The sequence below is a fragment of the Thermobia domestica genome, chromosome 18 (assembly GCF_964235325.1).
Source record: "Thermobia domestica chromosome 18, izTheDome1.hap1.1, whole genome shotgun sequence".
Taxonomy (NCBI): domain Eukaryota; kingdom Metazoa; phylum Arthropoda; class Insecta; order Zygentoma; family Lepismatidae; genus Thermobia; species Thermobia domestica.
Window position 1 is genome coordinate 11401122 of NC_137471.1, and position 23215 is coordinate 11424336.

Here is a 23215-nt window from a genome sequence, read left to right on the forward strand (position 1 = left end):
CAAATATTTTCTTTTATTTGTTACCTTTTTTGATATCAGAAGACACAACCAAATGAATCAGTGTCTTGTATTGTACCTGAAACATAACTTTATCTTATAGTACAATATTTATAATATGTAACGTTTCATTGCGCAGTAGTTAAGGAAATAAGCTAAAATATGTACTGACTTCCAGGTGGTGATCCACCTTAATACAAAACATTTATTGTTTTGATTATTATTATTATTATATTTAAACAAATTTGATTTTTACCTGTCTTTCTTTTTCTTTTCCAGGTAACGTGGATCATAATATATTCAGGTTTGCATTTTGACTGACCACAACCCTAGAAAGGTTTTCATCAAACCGACTAAGACATCTAGTTTAATGGGATTGTTTAAGGTGTTACTTTTTTTTTTCGGTATAGTGATTGAGATTCTGACTACCTTCATTGTTCAACTTTAAAAAAAAAATGGAAAAAAGTTGTGATCGACGTGTGAGATTATTTAACTAAAGATAAAAAACTGTGAATTTGTAATATTTTCCATATGGTTATACAAGTATTTTTTTTAAAAATACTTCACAACAAGATGCGACAGATGTATAAATATTTATTACAGCAAATGTGGGATACGTGCATTGTAAATTGTGCTCGAGTAAATGATATCACTAAGGTGTTGGAATTGTGTGGTGCGTGTTTGTATATATACAGACATAAATATATATATGTATACGTAATTTGAGGTGGAAATAATGTATAATTAAGTGGTTTTATGTGTGTGTGTGTGTGTATACTTGTCTTGTATACATATGTTACGAATGCTTGTGTGCGTGTGTTCTTTAGCAAATAAACATGGGACAATATGATTTTTTTTTTTCGTTTGCATAAAAAGGAATAAATGTAATTTGTATTAAACTCATTGTAACATATTTTCAATAAGTATCATAACTAATGTAAAGTGAGTCAGGTAGATGATGATAAATTTATATTTTTCGGAGTACGAGGTGAAATGTTTCTTAACTTTTTTGTTTTTATTATACGATAATCAATTGTCTCATAAGATGTGTAGCATACGCACTTTGCGGTGACCATGCTATGAAGCTCCATAAGATATTTTTAAAGGAAATACAAAGACACAACTAACATTCACCTATCATATGTGTCCTGAAAATCCAATTTCAGAATTAATTGATTAATATTTAAAATTAACAGTTTTCACTACTGTGCATTGAGAATTGTCGTGAACTGTGAAAATTAATGTAAAGTTTAATGGATAAAATTAAGGGCATGGGGAAAAGTAGACTACTATTACGAAAATGTAATCTTCTCAAACAAAAGTAGTAATTGACAAATAGTAAAATTAAAATATCATAAAATTCAGCTGAAATATTCATTTCACATGGTTTTCGAGAAAAAATAATCAACTATTAATTTTTTAATCGTTATGATTTTTTTTTTAAATGATTACCAACTTAAAATTAATTCGTTAAAAATGTGATTAATTAAATTAAAAATTAACAAAATTTTAACTGATTAATTTAATCCTTAATTTCTTTCAACAAATTAATTACAAGCATGGATTTCGGCAACCAATTCTGTTGCCTTTGATAGACAGACACTAACGAAAACCTGGGCTTCGCAGATCATCTTAAATTTTACTAACTTTAGTCTTCTTTTCCCCCAGAAAATATTAAAATCAACAATAAGATTTTGAAATGTTGATGGTCACGATACATACACACTAACTCACATATATATAAACAATCTCATATATATATAAACAATCTATATATAAATTATCTCATATATATAAACAATCTAAGATGTTAAATTTTCACATCATAGAACCCATAGTCAAATTGTACCATCTTACACAAAACTGCCTATGCTCAAATCTGGAAAATGGTTACAATGCAATTATAAGGTTTGCTTTTTTTTATAGCTAAATCTCAAATTTAACGTTGCGTGTTTCTCCTACATATTTATTTCTACTGCTGGAGACTGGGATTCAGATTTCAATTACCTATAAACTTCGAAAAAAATTAACACGTTTATGTCTTCAAAGTAGTAAAATATCACTGAATGATGCACACAAAATAAATAAATAAATATTTAACGTAAGAGTAGTAATTTATTAAGATATTTTGTCCTGAATAAATATTTTTTAAAATTCTGAAGCACTGATCACCGCACATTGCTAACCCCCCCCCCTCATCAAGCGGCGTTGGGTGACATTTTTTATTAGAAAGTTTACTAAGTTATTTTTTTTCTGAATAACTGTGTTAAATCGTGAAGCGTAAATCAAGCTCAGTAGCGACCCTGTAAAGAGAAAACATAAACGCAAGTAGTATTTATTTTAGCGTGAAAAGTAATGTATGATAATAGCTATATATATATATAAATATAGGTCGCAAAATTTCCGGTCGCCATTGGCGACTAGAAATTTAGAGCTGGCGACCAAAGTTCAGTAGGAACGGTTTCTGCCAGACCTTACAGGGCAGCACAATTTCTGTTTCGCACGGAAGTAATTGTCACGAGTGAGAGAAAATACGGAATGTGAAGTCTTTAACAACATTGTAATTCGCCCCTCCTTTCCCATCCTCAATCGAATTTGCTGACAATTTCCATCAATGGCCCTTTACTTAAGGACTTTGATCCGAAAACTTCAATCGACAACTGGTACCTCAGTGCAGAGAGAGAGTGTTACACAAACTCTTAACAGAGTCTTAAGGTAAGATATTTTTTAACATATATGAATCGTCCAATTGAAAATTGATTATCCTGAATCTAATTTTCTGGTTTTGAAATTTTATGCCCTGTCAAACCAAAGGCCGTGGGGAGGGGGGAACCTCTCATAATTTTTACGTGAGAGATGCTCCCTACCCGTACAGTATTCGTGCAAATCCCGGTGCACAAGGCCAAATATTTTCTAAGAAAGGAAGTTTCAAATAATCTGAGTGCCACTATTGGCTAATATCATTTCGAACAATAAGTGAAACTCGCCTACGATAGGACCAAAAATATATCACCTCGGTCCTAAATTACGATCTAAACTACAATATTGTTCAGAAAATGTAGTAATGATAAATTAGATATGTAATAAAAAAATGTCAGGCAATAATATGACACGTCATAAAAGTTCGAGTCTAAATATTGACGATTTCTTAATAGCCTTGTCTTCCTATAAGTTATAACTACGGAATTCCGAACTTTTGCGTGTCTTATATGTTAATGTTATAACCCAAATAATACTTGTCTATATTTATCAGTAATTCTGTGGGTGAGGCCGAAGTCAGCTAGTAGGATTGGTTGTCGAAAGCGTACCAGCAATATCATAATCCGATTTGGGTTTCCAGGGCACATAATATAGGTGAACGTCAGTTAATCTTAACAGAATATCCTGGATTGCACGTATGTTGAAGTACCGAGATATAACCTAAACTTTACGGATGCGCTCAACTACGCTAGTCAGCGTCTTGCAATATAAGATATATAGACACTCAGGACGAAATCACGTAAAGCTTCAACGGTAAACTGAAAGAAAAAGCACTATGTGGGCAGTTAACATTCTCTCTTCGTAATTGGGAGAATCCGGAATTTGAACCTTACAGATTTAAGTGAAAGGATTTTTCTCAGTTGTGTTAGGCGAAACGTATCTAAATATATATAATTATAATAGCTAATTATTGTTAGTCCACTGCTGGATGAAGGTTTACCAACTCTTCTCCACAACCATCTACCTTGGGCGATTCTTTTCCGGGCTACTTGGCGGTGCTTCTTCTGGGGGCCGTGGTGACAGTGGTAGAGCATTTACCTCTGGTACATGGGGTCCTGGTTCGGTCCCAGCTTGCGCCAAATGAACTTTGTGGTGAGCAAACCCCGTGTGCATGGGTTTCCTCGAGGTTCTCTCATTTCCTCCCACTTTCTTCATTCCACCATTTCATTCATTTCTCATCATCACCGTCTCCTTTAGCCTAATAGGAATAACCGTGGGACGTAAAACTCAGATTTCATTTCATTTTTCGGCAGTGCTTCTTGATTTCATCACACCACCTTGTATAGATACATTTCCGAGATCGTTTCGTTTCTCTGGTGTCCAGTCAAGAATTATTTCTGTTCATCGATCATCTTTTCTTCTTGAAATATGTCCACCCCACTGTCACCTCAGTGTTTTTATTTTCATGATGATACCCGTCATTTCTGTCATCCTTCTGATCCATGTGATTATTTTCCTATCATACGATTGAGTCCTCACGTACGTCTCCCCATGATTCGTTGTGTAGTCTGCAGATGGTGTTAGTGTCCACGTTTCCGATCCATATGTCAAAATAAACAGTGTACATGCATAGAAAATTTCACGCTATAAACACATTGACATACTTTTCAGTATGAAGCTGCTCTTTTCGAATGGATTCCAACCTAGTTAATGCATGTGTCAATTTCTTCTTTAATGTTTCCATCCATGAATGCATTCTGTTCCAGATAGAAGTACTTATATTAACGTCTTCTAATTTCGTATTTTCAGCTTCAATCCTTGACTTCCCTCCGAAAATTCCTTCTCACGTCCAGTACAAATTAAACGTATACATTTGTAACTTTTAGTATATATGTAATGTATGTTGAGAATATCTATATAATTTTATAAATTCATGTAGTGAACGATAAAATTTTGTGCCACAGAAAAGTTACAGTGCTGTAATGCAGTGGTTTTCAACCTTCGATACTCGTGGACTAAGATTATTTATTGTAAAAATAATGAATATAAAAATGACAAGTTTTAGTCGCAATTGCATTTTAATTTTGGGTTTGAAATTTTAGTCACAAAACTATTTAATTCATTTTCTCAGAAAATTTATTTTTTTTCTGGGGGTGAGTGGGTTAAAATCTTGTTTCCTTTGTAGATCCAATGTTGAAACTGTAAGTCGTAGAGTACCACCAGTGTTCAGTCATTTCTTGTTTTCTTAATTGAACAAACCGCAGAAAACGTTGATTCACATAAATCATTCACAATCGAAAAGTTACTAACTGAATTTCAAAGGTTTCTGTTCAGATTGGGATAACAAAAAGTAGTTTAGAGGTGTGTTTTTGAATTTGGATTTGAGAGTTACATTAGAAGATGTTATTATAGAAACAGTGAACGTGTGCAAACGGCCAATTGTGTAACGTAGCTGACGGTATAAGCATTCAGTGTAAATGAGACCATGGCGCTCAGATTTGGCTGTGACAACCTGACTTCGCATCCTTTTCTGTTGACAGTGTGTTACAAGTCAGCTCACTATCAGTGCTCAATTAATGTATCATTAACAACTGTTAACAAGATATAGTACTGTTAAAGGGATGGAAAGACATACACAGACACAAATTCGGGTTGACCAGGATCTACGCCACCCAGTTCCAGAGTACAGTGACCCAACTACCCAAATCTGCAAAGTCGAAGCCAAAGTTGACAGAACAGCACGAATAGTCCGATGCTGTGTACATTGTGGGGGAATGTACGGTTGCGTGAAGAAAAAATGTCTGCTTATAAAATTAGAAATAATACGGAACTGCTATTGGGCTACCACTATATGCAACAAACCGTGACACATTTGGATCCACTTTGCCTTCTCCAATGAAAACCGATTTGTCAGTTCTCGGAGAGCGGTCAACTGCGGATGAGGAAATACTCGACATATCACTATTCACCACAATTTCACCGTTGTGTAAATGTGGGTAAAGCTACATAAGTATCATGGCGTGGGAGCAATTTGAAAAAACAGCCGTAGTAACCTTTTTTTTTTTTTCGGTGAGCACATTAATTTAGCAAAGTACATCAAGGTATTGTAAAATAGATCACTACCCTTTTTTGAAACTGGTTGTCACGGAATGTAACTCATTTCAAGGATGACGGGGACACCGTCTTGTAGGGCAAAGCTAACCAGCTGCAAGAAGTAGTGAAAATACGGTTCAAAATCCGTCGTGGCCGGAGCAGCCCACGAATATGAATCCTGTTTAAAAATGTTTGGTATCTCCTACAACTAAAATTTCACAAACAGCCACATATATACCCGGAAACAAACAAACACTTGAGATACTGTGTGACGAGCTATTACAGTAACGCCTATCAGAGGATGTTATGACACATTGGATAAAATGTATGCTTTACGTGCTGACAAAAGTGGCTTAACCAATTACTAACTTCAGAATCACGAATGGTTTCTTCTCTACACTCATATGTGATAATGACTAGCGGTTATTTTTTTATGTATTTATTTACTTATGTCAGGGTAGTCTGATTAAAATCTATATGTTTTTCTAATGAGGACCGGCAAAGTAGTCTCACGGACCGGCGGTTGAAAACCACTGCTTTAATGTGTACTCGGACTATTTGATTTAAAGAACTGATACTTGTAGTTTTTCTTATATTTATAATATGCTTAGAACACAGTTGTACTTTTAAAGACTAAAATTGCTCCTATAACTTCCATTAAATTTTAGTGTAATTGAGCCAAGTCTGAAATTTATATAGCTCCGATTTCATCAATTACTTGCGCAACATTTGATTACAGAAAAAGTGACCGGTACTATTAAGCATTAAAATTGTTCTTACATATTGTTCCTTGAGTGATTTCTACCAAACTAAAGCATATCAAGAATCTTTCAATATAGTAAGATTGGCATGTCTTTGTTCATTCAAAGATTGAGACAATTCCTGGAGTTGTGATTTGTGGATGTATTTCTTGTTGTTTATTTTTGTTTTGTTTAAAAGTCTTTTATTTTTTCCTCTACAAGTGTTTTAATGACCTTGACAAAATAATTTTCCTAACAATGTATGATTGATATCTGAGGCGGCTCATGAGGGAAGATGGTAAAAATTAGTTATTTTGCGTGGTACTAAAAGAAGAAAACTTCCTCAATGTACTAATTGTTGTATACAACAATTAATACATTAACTAACCTTTGTATCCTTAGCTTCAAGCGACTATATATTTATATGTATATATAAATATGTATTTACCAGTGTAATTCCCCCATAAGCCGCCTCTGATTTATATAAATCATTAGACAATTTCTGAGATTATACAATGAGTATTTATCGCTGTAGGAAATCGATATTTTGTGCAAAGTCCATTGTGAAAATCTATTAAAAATAAAACCACACAGCCGTGATGTTCCTCAGTCCATAAAATTCAAGAAATAGGAGAAAATCCTCTAAAATCAGAAGTTTTGGTATACAAATGTTACTGTGAGAAATGAGTTGGTAAATTTAAGTGTTTTGTGATCTTCTGTTGTCGGATTTTTGATAAAATTGTCAATCAGAAATTAAGTTATCCTCCTTGTGGTAAAATAGTAGCAGTTCAGCAAAATCTGCTTGATAGTGTTTTTAAGAACCCGATAATTTAATATCAGAGAGTATTTCAACTTATCAACACTCATAGGTAACATTTCTTTTGATATTGAATATGAATTAATGCGTTAAGATGCAGACTTCAGCATTTCATTGGAAAGTTAGACTGAAAAATCTTTCTCCTCATATTAAACTAACGACCACGTGTAGGATCAGTCTGACTTGCTGAAACCTAAATAACAATGAAATAATTAGTGTATAAAAAATTAAACAATTCGTTATTTGCATCTGGGTGATTGATTTGGAGTTTAACGTCCCTTTCGGCACTGAAGTTGTGAAAGTGGCCATACAACTTAACATGGGATCCGGACCACATGGCCTTTCACCGGGAACCGAACAGGGTCTCCCGTACAGAAAATGCGAACGCTAACCATATACCCACGAAAGAGTTCTTATTTGTATCTGGATGAAACAACTACGTTTGAATTAATATTTCTACATCCTTTTCTTTAAACTTATATTAATTTTGAAAGACATGCACAACTAGTAATCGTGTTGAGTCCATAAATTTTCTGCTTACAATTTAGTAAGATAATTGCTCCTCAGATAAGTATGTGGGAACAAAGCGTGAAATAATATTTTACTAATTTCACTGCATTAGGCTGTCAGACGAACGTAAATGTAGAAATGTACAGAGTTGGAGAGGGAGATAAGTTGGTTGTCCCCTTTCAACCAGCGTAAGCAATAATGAATCAAACAGTTAAACTGTGGCTGTTGTAACTGGCGGCTGTCATGTTTAGATTGTCTCTTCGAACTTTAGATGGCGTTTTTTGGTATGGTGCACTCTATCGGAACTGCGTTGATATATGGCATATTTTTACCATGTTGTATACTATTCAATGCAGTTCAGTCTCAAGAATTGGACAGCAAATACATATTGTAAAATAACGTTAGGTCTTTATCTACTAGATTCTCTGTTATTTGCGTCAGTGCGTTCGATTCATGTTATAATACATTTATAAAGTAAGCACAAGATGGTAATATCTATTATAGTATTTATTAAAGGAGATATAAAACCTTTTAAATGTAACCTTTATCTTGAATCACATATAAACATGGCATCGAGAGGAGAAGTAAATATATTACAGGCGAATTATGGAGAAAGTGGAATATTTATATGGATTTTCTTCCGTCAAGTAGGGAAATACACAAATTTAGTAAATGATGTTTATTTATGAAATAAAGCTTTCTTAGAGGGAATGAATCCATGTTAAAGTACGAAATTTCCTGGTTATTTTATGATGTAATAGAGAAAATCCCTTGTATCAGTGTAAAATATGACTTAAGTATCTAAATGCTAAAATAATTTTGTAAGCTTAATACAGCTTGGTATCAAATGAATTTAAATTTCATTTTACCAGTAATTTTCTTCATAGCATATTTAAGTTGTTTAGTTCGAATTTAATAGAGATTCAGAAATGTTATCAAAACATTTAAGGGTTTGCTGTATAACACAAATTATATTTAGGTTTATTTTTTTGTTTATGTGAAATGTGTCTGAAGCTAATGGGGACGTATTCACTGGAAATTAAACCCGTTATCACATTTACTAAAGATTACCATTTCTGGACTAGCATTAACGGTTATGATAATGGAACTAGACACACTGTATCCGTCAAAATTGTTCGTTGATTTTTTTTTTTTTTTTTATTTGTAAAATGGCTAAAACGTATTTGGGTGCTGCCTACAAATTATTACCGTATGTTCTTGCGTATCCCTCTTTTCTTTTCACCATACAAAAAATCGAGAAGAAAACTACGTGGGGATTCTTTCTGAGAACAAAGGCGTTAGAAGAGTCTAGCAAATCATGTCATCATATTTAAAAGAAAGCTTACGTGTACCATTGCTGATAGATACTACAGGATACAGAAGTCAAATATAAATAGTCTTATCACGATTTTTTATATTTTAATCAAAATGATACATAACTCAAATATGAACAGTCTTACCTTGTATCACGATTTTTTGTATTTTAATCAGAACGATACATAACTCAAATATGAACAGTCTTACCCTGTATTACAAATTTTTGTACTTGAATCAGGAGGGGTACGTAACTCAAATATAAACAGTCTTACCTTGTATAACGAAATTCTGTACTTCAATCAGATTGTTTCAGTGTTTGATGACATCAGAAAGTCGCTAAAAAGAAAGCATAAAGCTTTTTGCCTTCCTGCGGAACCATTCTGAAAAAAATGCTCATTACTCAAAACTATAACAAAGTTTGCTTCTTGGGAAACTGTGGTTTGTTTGGTGGCATAGTTTATAGGTCTTTTTTTTTTTTTTTTTTTTTTTTTAATCTGTGTCCTTTCTGTAAATAAAAATGGAATCCTATAAACTGTGTAAGTCATGTTTTCCAACAAGCAAATTTGGAGAAATTTTGAGATGAGGTTAACTATTTTTCTATCACAAGGGTTCCACAATAAAGAAGAAATCTTAACATATGCTTTCAGTTTAGCAACTTTAAATATGATTGATAAAAGAGTCAGCGAACACTGCATCCGTGTGAGGACAAAAGTAATTTCGAATGATGCAGATATTTAAATGATTTCGTCTGAACTCAATGACGAAAAGGATAATTATACGAATATTAAATTTAAAAAAAAATAAATAAATTTAGAATAAGATGGTAGTTAACTTGGGGGGGGGGGGAGATGCACGGGTAAATATGGTATTACAACTAAGTGAACAATAATGGTGTTAAGAAAGAATAGAACTTATAAAAATTATTTTGTACTTGCTATGTTAATATCCAAATAATTACGAAAAAGGTGATCCTTTAAAAAGTTCTAGTGTAATAACGATATATTGATTTATGTTTCTACTTTTGAAGTGTAAATGATCCGCGTGAAAAAGCAGTAAGTCATGAAAATTTGTAAACTAAGGTACTAAGCAAACTTTTCTTAATGTGTATGTGATGTGGAAAAATGAGAGCTACATGTTTTGTCTGTACAGTGTTAAGAAAATTCATGAATTTTGTCTTTTTTATCTTCCATAGATGCGGTAATATGTATATACAAAGTAACACTATAAAATACGAAGTATAGTACGAAATATGTATCGAGTACAATACTTAAACGGTTTTTTGTATCTACTTTTTTTTTAAAGCAAAAAAATTTTTGTAAAGTGTAAAGAATATTAATGTTTAGAAACGACTTTGTGATTATACTAATTTAGATTAGGATATATATAAAATTTACTTGCATTTTTGGAGACTTTTTTTTAAAGGTTGCTATAAGTTTGTAAGTTTTAACATGATCTACTTGTATTTACGTTATATATATATTTTTTTTCACTTACTAGGAATGAGTCCAAAGTTGAACCTTGATTCTGGGGATAACCTATATATTTCCTGAAAGGATTTGTCGGACAGGTTCCAAAACAGATTTCAATTCCTTCCCCGGAAGTGACTTCAGCCCTTCAGTGCTGGAAATATATAGAACAACTTGACCTATATATCATATCAAAGTACTCCGTATGACTAGTAGATTAAGAATATAATATGCACTACCCAATTATAACCTATATCAAGCTATACTTTATAAACAAAGGCCAAGTCCTGGCTGAACCATCTTGTCAGGACCGTGACATATGAGTTATATGGCTTTCACACATAGCCAGAAACAAAAGCCAAGCTCCGGCAAACAACATCCAGCCGAAGCTTTGTTCCCTCTCATTACCCGGGCCTTGTCCTGACTAAAGGGCTTAAACTTTGAAGGGTGACCACCGGTTTTAAATAGCTACGGAGAGAGAGCTGTTCGGATTGAGTAAATGAGTACAAATCACCACTACGACTAGTTTTCCCTAATTAGTAACTTAAAGTCTGTTGAACGCTTTTGTACCGTGTGACTTACCGAAAAAAAACTAGTCTATATAAGCAGTTGACGAATGTATAATGAACGTACTGATCTGACAACGTATGTAGGTGAAATGGAGGGGAAAAAAGGGAATTGAAATCCGTACACCAAATGTGTTACATCTAGCCATAACAATGAGTCACATTAGTTGTAATACCAAGCGACTTGCTGTTGACTGGATATTGTGCATATGCTTTTCTCAACTTTATAGATCCACTAATATGGAATATTTATAGTGAGATAATCATGTTTTTATTCATTAATATAAGACATAATTGAGTAGTACATATTATATTCTTAATCTACTAGTCATGCAGATTACTTCGATATATAGGACATATAGGTCAAGTTGTTCTATATATTTCCAATTCTGAAGGGGTGGAGTCATTTCCGGACAAGAAACTGAAATTGTTTTTTTATCTTGCTTGACAAACCCTTTCAGGAAACATATAGTTATCCCCAGATTCAAGGTTCAACTTTGGAATCATTCCTAGTTAGACGGCCTATACTGTTGTTGACTCAGTTCTTCGTAATTAATATGGCAATAGAGGCAAGGAAACTTATTTTTTTGACAGTGAAATGAGAAAGAACTACAGGATTCACGATTAAGACTCATCACGAATTGCATATGGCGATTTTAGAATAAGAATAATACAGATGATAAATGTATCAACTATTTGCACATAAATGTTGAAATATATGATAGTTTCCTAATTTTCACTTACACAACCTAATATTGATAAAAGAAATGTACGTATGTATTTATTTTTAACCAGTTATTACGTAATGTAAAGACTTGAGTTTTTCTGTTTTAGCAAACCTTTGTTTCAAATACCATTCCATCAGTAGTTTTCCGTTAGGTTTTTAACATGAAAAAGTTAGAATAAAGAATTCCAGTTACCTTTTTAGCACTTAGCTTCTGTACTCCACATGCATTTTTAACAGATCAATACATATTCTTAATAAAGACGAAAACAGGAGCACTATTGTGTATTGACTAAGTTATAATATTAATTATATAATTAATTTGACAATAACAAAGATTTAAAAATTGAGCGTATCTAGTTTTAGAGGATTGTTGTCACTGTACATTTATATTTTTGTTGTATATTTTTCTTCCGTTAGTTGTCAGCTATGATTGTACAGGGTGTTTCAATGGAGTTCTCTACTTTTTAAATAGATATATTGTTGGAATGAATAGCAATGTATTAACATGACCAAATGAAAATGATTTAAAAAAAAATCCATACACATAACCCACTTCGTTTTTCAAAATGTTTTGTTCCGAAAGTTTGCAGTACAACTCCTGTGCTGTTACAGTGTTCCGAAACTTTGCACTGCAGCTCCTATGCTGTTATGCAACCATAATCACGCTAAAGAATATATGGTTGCCTATAAGCATGTTACATTGCTGTAATTAACTAGTATTCGTTGAGTTATTTTATAGTCCATCTCATTACCATCAAATTCGGTATTGATGGAGCATAACATTACCATCAAATTCTAAAGAAATTTAGGGGCGCGGTGGCTCAGTGGTAGAGCGTTCACCTCCGGTGCTTGGGGTCCCTGGTTCGATCCCAGCTCGCGCCGTGTGAACTTTGTGGTGGACAAACACCGTGTTCATGGGTTTTCTCGGGGTTCTCCCACTTTCTTCATTCCACCATTTCATTCATTTCTCATCTTCATCGTCTCCTTAGCCTAACCTGCATAACCGCGGGACGTAAAACTCCGTTAAGATTTTATTTCATTTCTAAAGAAATTTATATGAAATTACCGGGTAGGTATACTCTTTCAAACAAACAAGCAAAAGTATCAAAACTGGTTCACCTATGTCGTAGTTATGTGTATGGCTTGAATTAAGAAGTTCGTTCTTAAAATAAGAGAAAGGGATCTTTAGAGAAATAATTTACTGTTACAAGATATGCTGGAAGCTTCCTCCATTTTCTTCCAAACAATTTTGCGCGTTTCACCATGTTGTCAGATACACGATAACATGTCAATAACAATATTGTTTCCGACTTTTCCATTAACCTTAGAATTGTCTTTCGATCAAAACCATCACAAACACTACAGTCATGTCAGTAAGCTCTTTGTGTGCAGGCAATAGTTGGTAATCGAAATAGAAACCTCTGATTTTCCTGCATCATTTCAATGTGTACACATTTTACATGCTAATTTGGACCCAGAGTTTACAGCTATTTAAAAATTGGAGCATAACCACTGAAACAACCTGTATGCATAAAATTTGCTTGCAGCCTGATTTTATTCTTTTTAATTGTTAAGGCCACTTGAATCGAAAATAAATCGTAATTTTAGTATTATATCTTACACTCAAAAGCACAAAAAAGTTAACGTTATAACACTTTGTGGTCACTTATCTATAAAAAGCTTATCTGGACGTTAAAGCAGGGGAACAGCAGGGAAGTAGATAGTCTGAGCTACGTGTTCCGTTCTTGTTGTATACCGAGGAAATATAATTGATAATTTTATTTCAATGGTGGTTTGTAATGTCAACCAAGTGTCTGCTTAGTCTACTTCAGCTGAAATGTGTTCAATGTTGTATTATATATTTCAAGCAATTGTTTGGATACCAAATAATTTATAATAGTTGTATTTAGGATGAATTTGTGAAAAGTGTTTCCCAATGTTGTTTTTGATTTTAAATACAAATAGATATATTTATAAATTAACATTACTATTTGATTGTACATTTTTCCCCAAGAGGTGTCTTCTATAAAGTATGTTCCAGTTTATTCATATGGTTATGTGATGCTAGTACAAGTAATTATTATACAAATCACATTCATTATTGTGTTAATTTTAGAGCATTGTCTACTGTTGCATTTTCACGAGATCCATACTCAAAATTTCAGACTATGGGCAATATTTTCAGGATCTACAACTGAATCTCTGAGTCAGTGTATTGTAATCAAATTCAGCTATTTTTTTTAGAACCACACATAATAAGTAATATTTATTTGTTGTCCTTTCGGTCATAACTGTAGGTATGGTATTTTAATTTTTAGAAGGTAAAGAAAATGCGTTTAATTGATTTAATTGCACCAGGAATGATGTTACAAAAGGCTAAGTATCCCCCCAAAATTGATTTTTTCCTGGTATACTCGCAGTGTAGTTTTCGTGTATTTGTTTTGATTTTACTCCAATAGTTTTTTTTTGTCCTATCTGTCAGTTTGCCCCAATCTGAATGCACTTTCCTAGCTACACTCATAACTTAAAAAGTAGTTTTCTTTGGACATGAATACACAATCTATTAAGGCAAGTGAGAAATGTATTTTTTTTTTCTTTGAAGCAAACTTAAATCATGCTGCAAGCAAACCGTATAGAAATTATTCCTAATTGATATTTATTCTGTTTTATTTAACAATAATTTGAGTGTGGTACGTTGTGTTATTATGTTGTTAGTTGATTTGTAATAAGTAAGGGAGGTAGGTTAGTAGATACTATATATAGCTTTAGCCATGGGTCTTCCATGGAGTTTGTTCTTCATTATTCGTATGTTCATTGTATTTTGTGCACAAAGACGAAAGTATAAAAAAAATGGGAAAATTAATTGTACAGCACACAGTTATCAATTTTTTAAACAAATATTTGGATATAAAGTAGTTTACAATAGTTATATTTTGGTTGAATATATGAACAATATTTTCCCCTTTGTATGTTTTTGATGTTATTTTTTAAAGATGTATATTAAAAATATAATAATCAACATTATTATTATTATTTTGTTTTGAATTTTGTCCTTGTTTTCTTTCTTGTTTCTTACGTTGTTATTGTATAAGTGAAAATTAGAAATTGCTTACTGAACGTGCTTAAGATTTTTTCAGACAGTACTTCGGCTGCCCTCCAGTATCCTTTCGTCGATCTATATACAAACACTTTCATGACAATATTGGTTGCCAAAACTGTATTGGCTAGGCAAAAAACCGAGAAATTTCCTGAGGGGCCCTGGACTGTGAATTTTTTTTAGTGGGCTCTCCGTCTTGTATCGTAAGTAGCGGTAGACCTATATGTAGCACACGTTACGCACTCCTCGCATACGGGAGTAACGGAACGGAGGACGATAACACGTCGAGTACCGGCAATACAGTCAGCTAATCCCAGACTAGCATTGCTAGCCCATGGTGTTGCGAAAATAGCCGTTTGCATTTTTCGTAAATTAACCCTTGTAAGGTTCTTGGTTTCTCACTCTGCTTTATAATTTTGCTAATATTGAAGTATTCAGCTAAATTGAAATCTCAAATGATGCCATAACTTCAAACTAAATAATAATTTACATTTTACAGCATCGTTGTTTTCTGTCTAGAAAATATACAGGGTCAAATTAAGACCATTGGGGCCCTGGAGCGAAGAAATACACTGCGACCCATCAAAAATTTTTATGATGGTCCCTCTCTCAACATGTTCAAAGGGACCCATGAATTGTATAGGGGAAATTCATGTCGTTTTTTTAACTTTTATGGTGAAAGTGTTTCCAGTGATTTTTAAAATTTTAGGGGCCCTCTTGGTCACGGAGTCCTGGAGCAAAAATGTAAACTCAACTCATTTTCTCTTTTTCTAAAAATAAAATTAAAAAAAAAAGAGGAAAATATTTATATCTTTAGAGGAAAAATCACAAGCAATCACTATGTTGCAGATAAGTAGGTTTTTAAATTATGTACTTTAAAACGCGTGTTAAGGGCATCATAAGAGGCCTTGTGCAGATGCAAATTTAAGTCAGTTTTCTTTGCATTCCGCCAAAAACGATTAAAGGAAATAAATAAAATTCATTCATTCGTACCTTACGTTAAAAGGATTTACCTACGTAGGGTTTTCCTAGATGTGGTTCAGTGTGAAATAAGTCCTTTGTAGGTCCATGGTCTTGGCTTGTTCGAAATAAGTACAATATACTATACATTTGCTTTGAGTTGTGCGTACTGCCAAAACGCAGTACGTACATGTGCATGTCCCCCTGGCAAGTACCTCCCGGTGGGTCGCTAGGTTGCAGTACGGCCCTGTTGTTTGCGTGAATAAAGATGACGACAACATATTGATGAATTAGTTGCATAAATAAGTTACATTTTCAGGTATTTGTAAAATTTAACTTAAATGATTCAGTTTTTTATTCAGTGCTTCATAAATAAACTTAACGGTGTTAGGCTGCACTAATATGTTTAAGGAAAGAAGTATTGTCAGGATGTGAAGGAGCTGTTTGTTTCAACAAAAGTCTGTACATACGCCGGCAGAGAACAGCCGAAAGATTGACTGAAAATTCACTTGCGCAATTGTGTAAGTAATTTATAAATTTCATCCAGTAAAGTTTACGCACAATGCGTACCTTAACTTACTATGCTGTATAAAGTATATCCTAAGATTATGATATTTTTCATTGGTTATTCCAGATAGTAAATATATTGTGGTTGTTGTCGAAGACGACATATTCCAGGTAGAAGGAAAGTTATAAGTAATTACAAGCGATGAAATAAGTCGCAGATTTTGAGATATAAATTCTACTGTTATTTATAAAATACTTACTTTGTATCTCCTGATATTTGCTTTTTTATATAAGATGGGGCTGAAAGAAGGCAACTGAAAGCGAAACCATAAAATGATATGAATGATGTATTTATTATTTTCTATAATCCTTAACGTGAAATTCTTATGTTAATTTTTAGAATGGTGCTTCTTAACGAATTCGAATGCCTTAAAGCGTGTTCGCTTGCAGTATTGTGTACTTGTTTTAGCAGTAGTTGTATGAGGATCCATTTTACATGGATCGTTGGTGGTTTACATATTTTACATGGATATATATATATAAAGGCTTGGAGAAGCCCGATGACTGTGCATAAAGACCACTGCATTAGACAAAAGTAAGCGTGCAGGTGGCGATTTCAAGTCATTCTGTCGGGGGGGGGGGGGGAGCTCAGTGGTAGAGCGTTCATTTCCGGTGCTTGGGGTTCCTGGTTCGATTCCAGCTCGCGCCGTGTGGTCTTTGTGGTGGACAAATACCGTGCTCGTGGATTTTCTCGGGGTTCTTCCGTTTCCTCCAATTTTCTTCATTCCACCATTTCATTCATTTCTCATCAGCACCGTCTCCTTTAGTCTAACCGGCATAAGCGTGGGACGTAACACTAAAGATTTCATTTAATTTCATTTTCAAGTCATTCTGTCATCAGACTTATTTTGTCGAGAGCGAGTGTGACAACACAACAACAGTAACTGCTAGGCGATACAAAGAGTAGATCCTAGCCCGATTTCATCCAGATTTACAGAAGACATTTTGTGATATGTATGATCATGTGGTTTCGGTCCCACTAACTTTTTTTTTCCCACTGTGTGTAATTTCAATAATCGCTGCTATTTTCATCAGTAACATCTCGCTAGACTGGATTTATTGCAGGAAATAGCTCGTGTTGAATCATCATAGTAGAACTGGTGAAACATTGATCTCGGAAATCTAGTTTTGTTGAAGATAGTGGAGTCCCTTCCAGAAAATTTCTACCGGTACACAAACACCGTATTGTTATTTACAAAAACAGTTTTCTGGATTTTTATACTTTTCTTCACATGAAGTTTGACGTTTTCACTATTAATATTAAATGATACTTCTAACTTTTCTAAAGTAATGATAGGTTAGACGTGTATAGAAATGATATAGTTTTTTCTGGAAGATGGTTATGTGGATTGTCTTCAACAAAACTAGATTTTTTTCCGATATCAGTGTTTCATCTATTTTACTACGATAGATCAACAAGAGCTATATCTTGCAATGAATCCAGTCTAGCAAGATGTAACTGAAGAAAATAGCGACTATTATATAACGAAAGTAAATGTTTGGAGATACTAGAGAAAGACATTGTATTCAATATGTATTCCATAGTATTCGTAAGCGAATGATGTACTGTTGCGTATTTTTAATGAAAAATAGCTCCCAGTGTATCTAATGATCTGAAAAGACAATAAATTCCATAATACAGAGCGGCGCGAAATCTTGCTACCAACTTTAGTTAGAAATAATTACTGAATGAAAAGACATGTTAAATTATAGCGACGCTTTTCCCTCAATTTCGACAATTTTAAGCAATCTTATCTCGAAATTTGTCTCGATTTGATGATGAACATCCATTTAAAAAGCGAGAATCATATGTTCTATAACTGATTAGACTCTCCCAAAAGTATGAGATAAAAATGATTTACAAAAGTTGGTAGCTTCTACATCAGTAATAACACAAATGAAACAGACAGTGCAATGCACATCCAAAATACTTTATTGTGTAACACTATGGTCATGATATGACAGATTTCGAATGAATACATAGAAAGATGCAAAGGATTGAAATTTTGACTTGTTTTCAAAAAGCCTTTATTTCGAAAAACTGCTTAGATACGCATTTCATCCAATTACAGAGATGATTTTGAATAGTTGTGAAGATGATAATGCCGTTTACAGCAATTTAATATCTCGAACCATTCTAGAGATACGATAACAACTGTTAAAACTTTACAACACTGCTTAAAGTTATGTAATTCCAAGAACTTAAAATTGTAAAGTCACAGAAGCAAAAGAAATCAAAAATTGATTGTAAAAGTTCCCACGAATACTTCATTTTAGGTAATATATCAAATTTTACCCATTTTTTTGTTCATATCGCGAATGGTTTGATATATCAGATTGCTGTAAACGGGATTATGATCTTTATGGTTATTGAAAACTATGTACGTAATTCGATGTGGTACTTGTCTAAATACTTTTTCGGAATACCTTTGAAAAAAAGTTTTTTTAAAAAATTTCTTTTAACTTGGTTTCTATTTGTTCGAAATTCGTATTATAATAATCGTAATATTTGACACAAAGGCTCTTTGGATGTGCTTTACCTCGTCCGTCTCAATTGTAATATGTTATTACTGTTTTAAATTCCTCCATATTTTTTCGATGTATGTGATAATATACCGTCCTTACTTTGTAACACTGTATAATAAATGTAACACTATAAGTTCTCGTTTAAAGTATGTTTGAAAAAAGTAATAATCTGATGTAATGCCATTTAAGAAAATAACTATATTGGGTTGGCAACACTGTTAACCTGGTGGAATGACAGTATGACGAACAGTGTCTCCCTCTGCCGATATTACATCGTACAAAATTTTAGCATTCTTTGTTCAGTGCTTTAACAATTACATGGTCTTGTCAAGGTAAATGGTCAGGGTGTCTATCGGTCACGAAAGTCACGAAATCAGAAAACAGTCATGAAAGTCACGAAATTTAGCTTTTGGGTCACGATTTTTTAAAACTACAAATGTAAGTACAGATTGGAAAATTTTGTTCTATGAAACGTCAAAATTCACCATCAAATGTGTGTCTGGTTGGCTTTAGACGCTACCAAATCGCAAGCAAAGTACGTTTCTATCGCATGGATGAAAATTCGACCTAATTCGCACCCAAATTCGCTTTTGAAAATGTTAGGAAATTTTATGATTTGGTAAAAAAAAAAGGTCACGAAAAAGTTACGAAATTTCATTTTGGAATTTTAGTAGACACCCTGATGGTCGTCCCGATATACATGCGGATAAGTCAATAAGTATCTGCAATTAATTTTTATTACTACAAGTTATTATTTATTATACCATTTTTTCAACATAATTACCCTGGTTTTCAATGCACCTGATTCACCGTTGCACAAACTTTTCGATACCTACTACAAAAAATAAATAAATAAATAAATAAAATTTTTGCTTGCGCATCAAGCCACGAATGCACTGCTTCCTTCGCCTGTTGATCGGAGCTGAATGGACGGCCTCTAAAAGTATCTTTAAGTGGACCAAACAGATGGTAATCCGACAGGACGAGATCGGGACCGTATGCAGGATGCTCCAACACATCGAAACGCAGCGTCTGAAGAGTTTGAACAGTGTGAACACCGGTATGTGGACGCGCATTATCATGCAACACAAAAACGCCTTCCGACAATCGACCTCTGCGTTTATTAAGAATTCCAGATTTCAACTTGCTTACCATCATATCACTGTACCGTTTACTGTTTATTGTTGAGCCCTTTTGCAGGTAGTGTTCCAGGATTGGCCCTTGTGAATCTCAAAACACTGTGAAGTATCGCTTGCCCTGCAGAAGGTTGAATCTTGAATTTCTTTTTCACGGGAGATTCAAGTTGCTTCCATTCGATGCTCTGGCATTTCCTCTCTGGTTCAAAGTAATGAATCCACGTTACATCTCTAGGGATTTGTCTGAGAAACGCTTCACCTTCGTTAGCATAACGGTCCAGTAGATGGTGACAGATTATCACACGGTTTCGCTTATGGTCTTCATCGAGTTTTCGGAGCGCATCTTGCACAGACTTTCGTTAAAAGTTGAGCCTGTTATGCATGATGCCATATTCGGAATAATGACTAGTCTGCGTATGGGTTGCCACTTCAACAGTCACTCACAGTCACTTGTTATTCACAATCAAGACACAGATTCGTTCAATGATGTCATCAGTTATTGCTGTAGCTAGATGCCCTGCTCTCTTCTCGTCCTTCACGCTCATTCGACCACTTTTGAACTGTTCAATCTACTGATAAACACTTCGCTGTGGCAACACATTGTCCCTGTATAGTGCTGAAAATCTATGAATTTCTGCTCCGGATACACCTTCAGGCGCACACACACACACACACACACACACACACACAAAAGGAACGCTGGTTTCTTTGGTGCGCACAGAGTGGTGCAGCCATCTTTACTTCGCAACAGCGCAAAGCGAACTGATGTGATAAAGCTTCAATCTACCACAGTCGAAACTAACGGTGACACCTAGAGTCTGGTAAGCACATAAGCCATAGAGCCAACCTGAAATGGAATAGAATAATATTACAGCTACTTATTGATTTACCCTCGTACATTAAACTGCGATATCTCTTGTGCATGATACATTCTTTAGCAACTAGTGTCTCAGTGCAGTCTCCGAATATTGAAAGGTGTATTTTTAGTTACTGTATACATGTTCCTGCGAAAAGAAAGAGCGGCGCGGCGTCAGAAATTTTGAAAGGAGGTAACTGGTATTAAATGCCTTTTTCATAACGTACTGATTTATTACTTCCATTCAGCAGATTCTTTATAAACTGTATATAATTCCATTTTAATGTCATGGCCTTTATTTTGTAAATACATTCATTTTGGAGCTAAGGATGACGGGGCGTGTAATCACAAAAACCGTACCGATTTTTTTTTTTTTTTTTTAGTAATTTAGAAAAATATCCGTCGTAATATTTAGAGATATTAGCTATTTTGTACTAACAACAGATTGATAGCACATCATTAGTAAATACATTGATAGAAGATCTTTTGTCGTCTAGAAATAACACGTGCCTTCGGTACGAGCGGTCCCGGGTTCGATTCCCTGTGGGGGCACTCGGTCGAAAAAGTGTAAAACAGTTTTTCAGGCCAGCCACCTTGAATGAGGTTTTCCTGGGTTTTCCTCATTCACACCAGGTAAATGCCGGGGTGGTACTTAACTTATAGGTCCCAGGCCGCTTCCTTTCTTCCTTCCCTTTCCCCGGATTGTGTGCTCGCCGAGGGACGTCCTCTCTCAAACGTGAAGGGCTAAATAGCCTTAGATGCTGAAAGCCCATAAATCTAAATCCTAACCTAACCTAGAAATAACACAAGAAGGGCTATATTTTCTTTCCTGAGGGCAGTGCGCCCGTTCTCGATTCCCCACTGTGTCAGGAAGGTTTATATCTCTTCATTCACAGTGACGGCTTTATCAGTCACTCGGAGTTATTCGTCAGCCTATAACTCCGAAAAGAAGCATTTGTGCACTCAGGTTGGTCTATACTTTTTGTGTTATCTTGTTGTGGAGAATCACTTCCCAAACTTTGATATTGTTTTGAAACACCCTATATATATTAATAAGCGAGGAAGCGGACCTACCCAAAATTAAAATCCTAAAGCCACCCCTGTTCATTCATGCTGAAAAGTTGGAAGGTTCGGGGAGGGGGATCATAAAATATTATCAGCTGTAACATTAGGGGATATAAGCTAGTTTGAACTAATAGACTAAAAGCATATTATTGGTGTAATCTTACCTCGTTGAAATAACACAAGAAGACATTTTCCCTTGAGGGGAATACCATCCCCTTCTGAACCTGTCACTGATGCGGAGAAGGATGAAAGATTCGGAAGGGATGCAAAATATTACCCGCTGCTGCATTTGGGAATATTAGTTTGTTCCTAGAGTAAGGCAAGGATGTGGACTTTCACCTCTCCTGTTCAACGTGTATAGAAGAGGCTATGAAAGAATTTTTTGATCAAGAACGACAAAGGCGTAAAAGTAAATGGTCAGGTTTTCAGCACAATGTGGTTTGCTGATGATGTAAGTACTGATAGCGGAGAATGAAAGGGACTTGCAGGAAGCACTTTCAAACTTGAACGACTAACTGAAAAAAACATGCAAAATGAAGATAAATAAGAAGAAAACCAAAGTGATAAAGTGCACAAGAACAGGACAGGAAAGGACAAACGTGTGGCTAGATGGAAAGAAAATCGAAGACGTTAAGACGTTAGGAAGTCTAATATCCTCAGACGGAAGAAGTGAAAAGGACGTAAGTTCCAGAATAGCGCAGGCTAAACAAGCATTCAGTAGGAAAAGAAGAATACTAACAAGAACGTTTGTAAACGATTTATTAAGACACTGAGTATGGAGCGTGGCGCTGTACGGATCAGAGACGTGGACATTGAAAGAAGCTGAAATATTCAAGCTGTAAGCATTTGAAATGAGATATTAATATAGAGTGCTGCTCATATCATGGACCGAAAGGAATAGGAAAGAAGACGTATTAAAGGAAGTTAATGAAGAACGACAGATTATGAAGATAATAGGAAGAACAGTATTTTCGCCATCTTATTTGGCACTCCGATTGGATCACTGTGATGACAGAGGAAAGGGTAGAAGGAAAACCAGAAAGAGGAAGACCAAAGATAAAATATCTAGATGCAG

The 23215-nt window shown here is 34.4% G+C and overlaps 1 protein-coding gene across 1 annotated transcript in view; it reads left to right on the forward strand.

Moving 5' to 3' along the window:
- The window catches only part of LOC145675677 (GEL complex subunit OPTI), a 57309-nt gene extending 42352 nt beyond the window's left edge, over positions 1-14957 (forward strand). Inside the window, exon 4 of the mRNA XM_081746266.1 lies at positions 277-14957. Within this exon, the coding sequence (XP_081602392.1) occupies positions 277-318 (42 nt within the window). The 3' untranslated portion in view covers positions 319-14957. The remainder of the gene's footprint in view (positions 1-276) is intronic.
- Positions 14958-23215: the final 8258 nt, after the last annotated feature.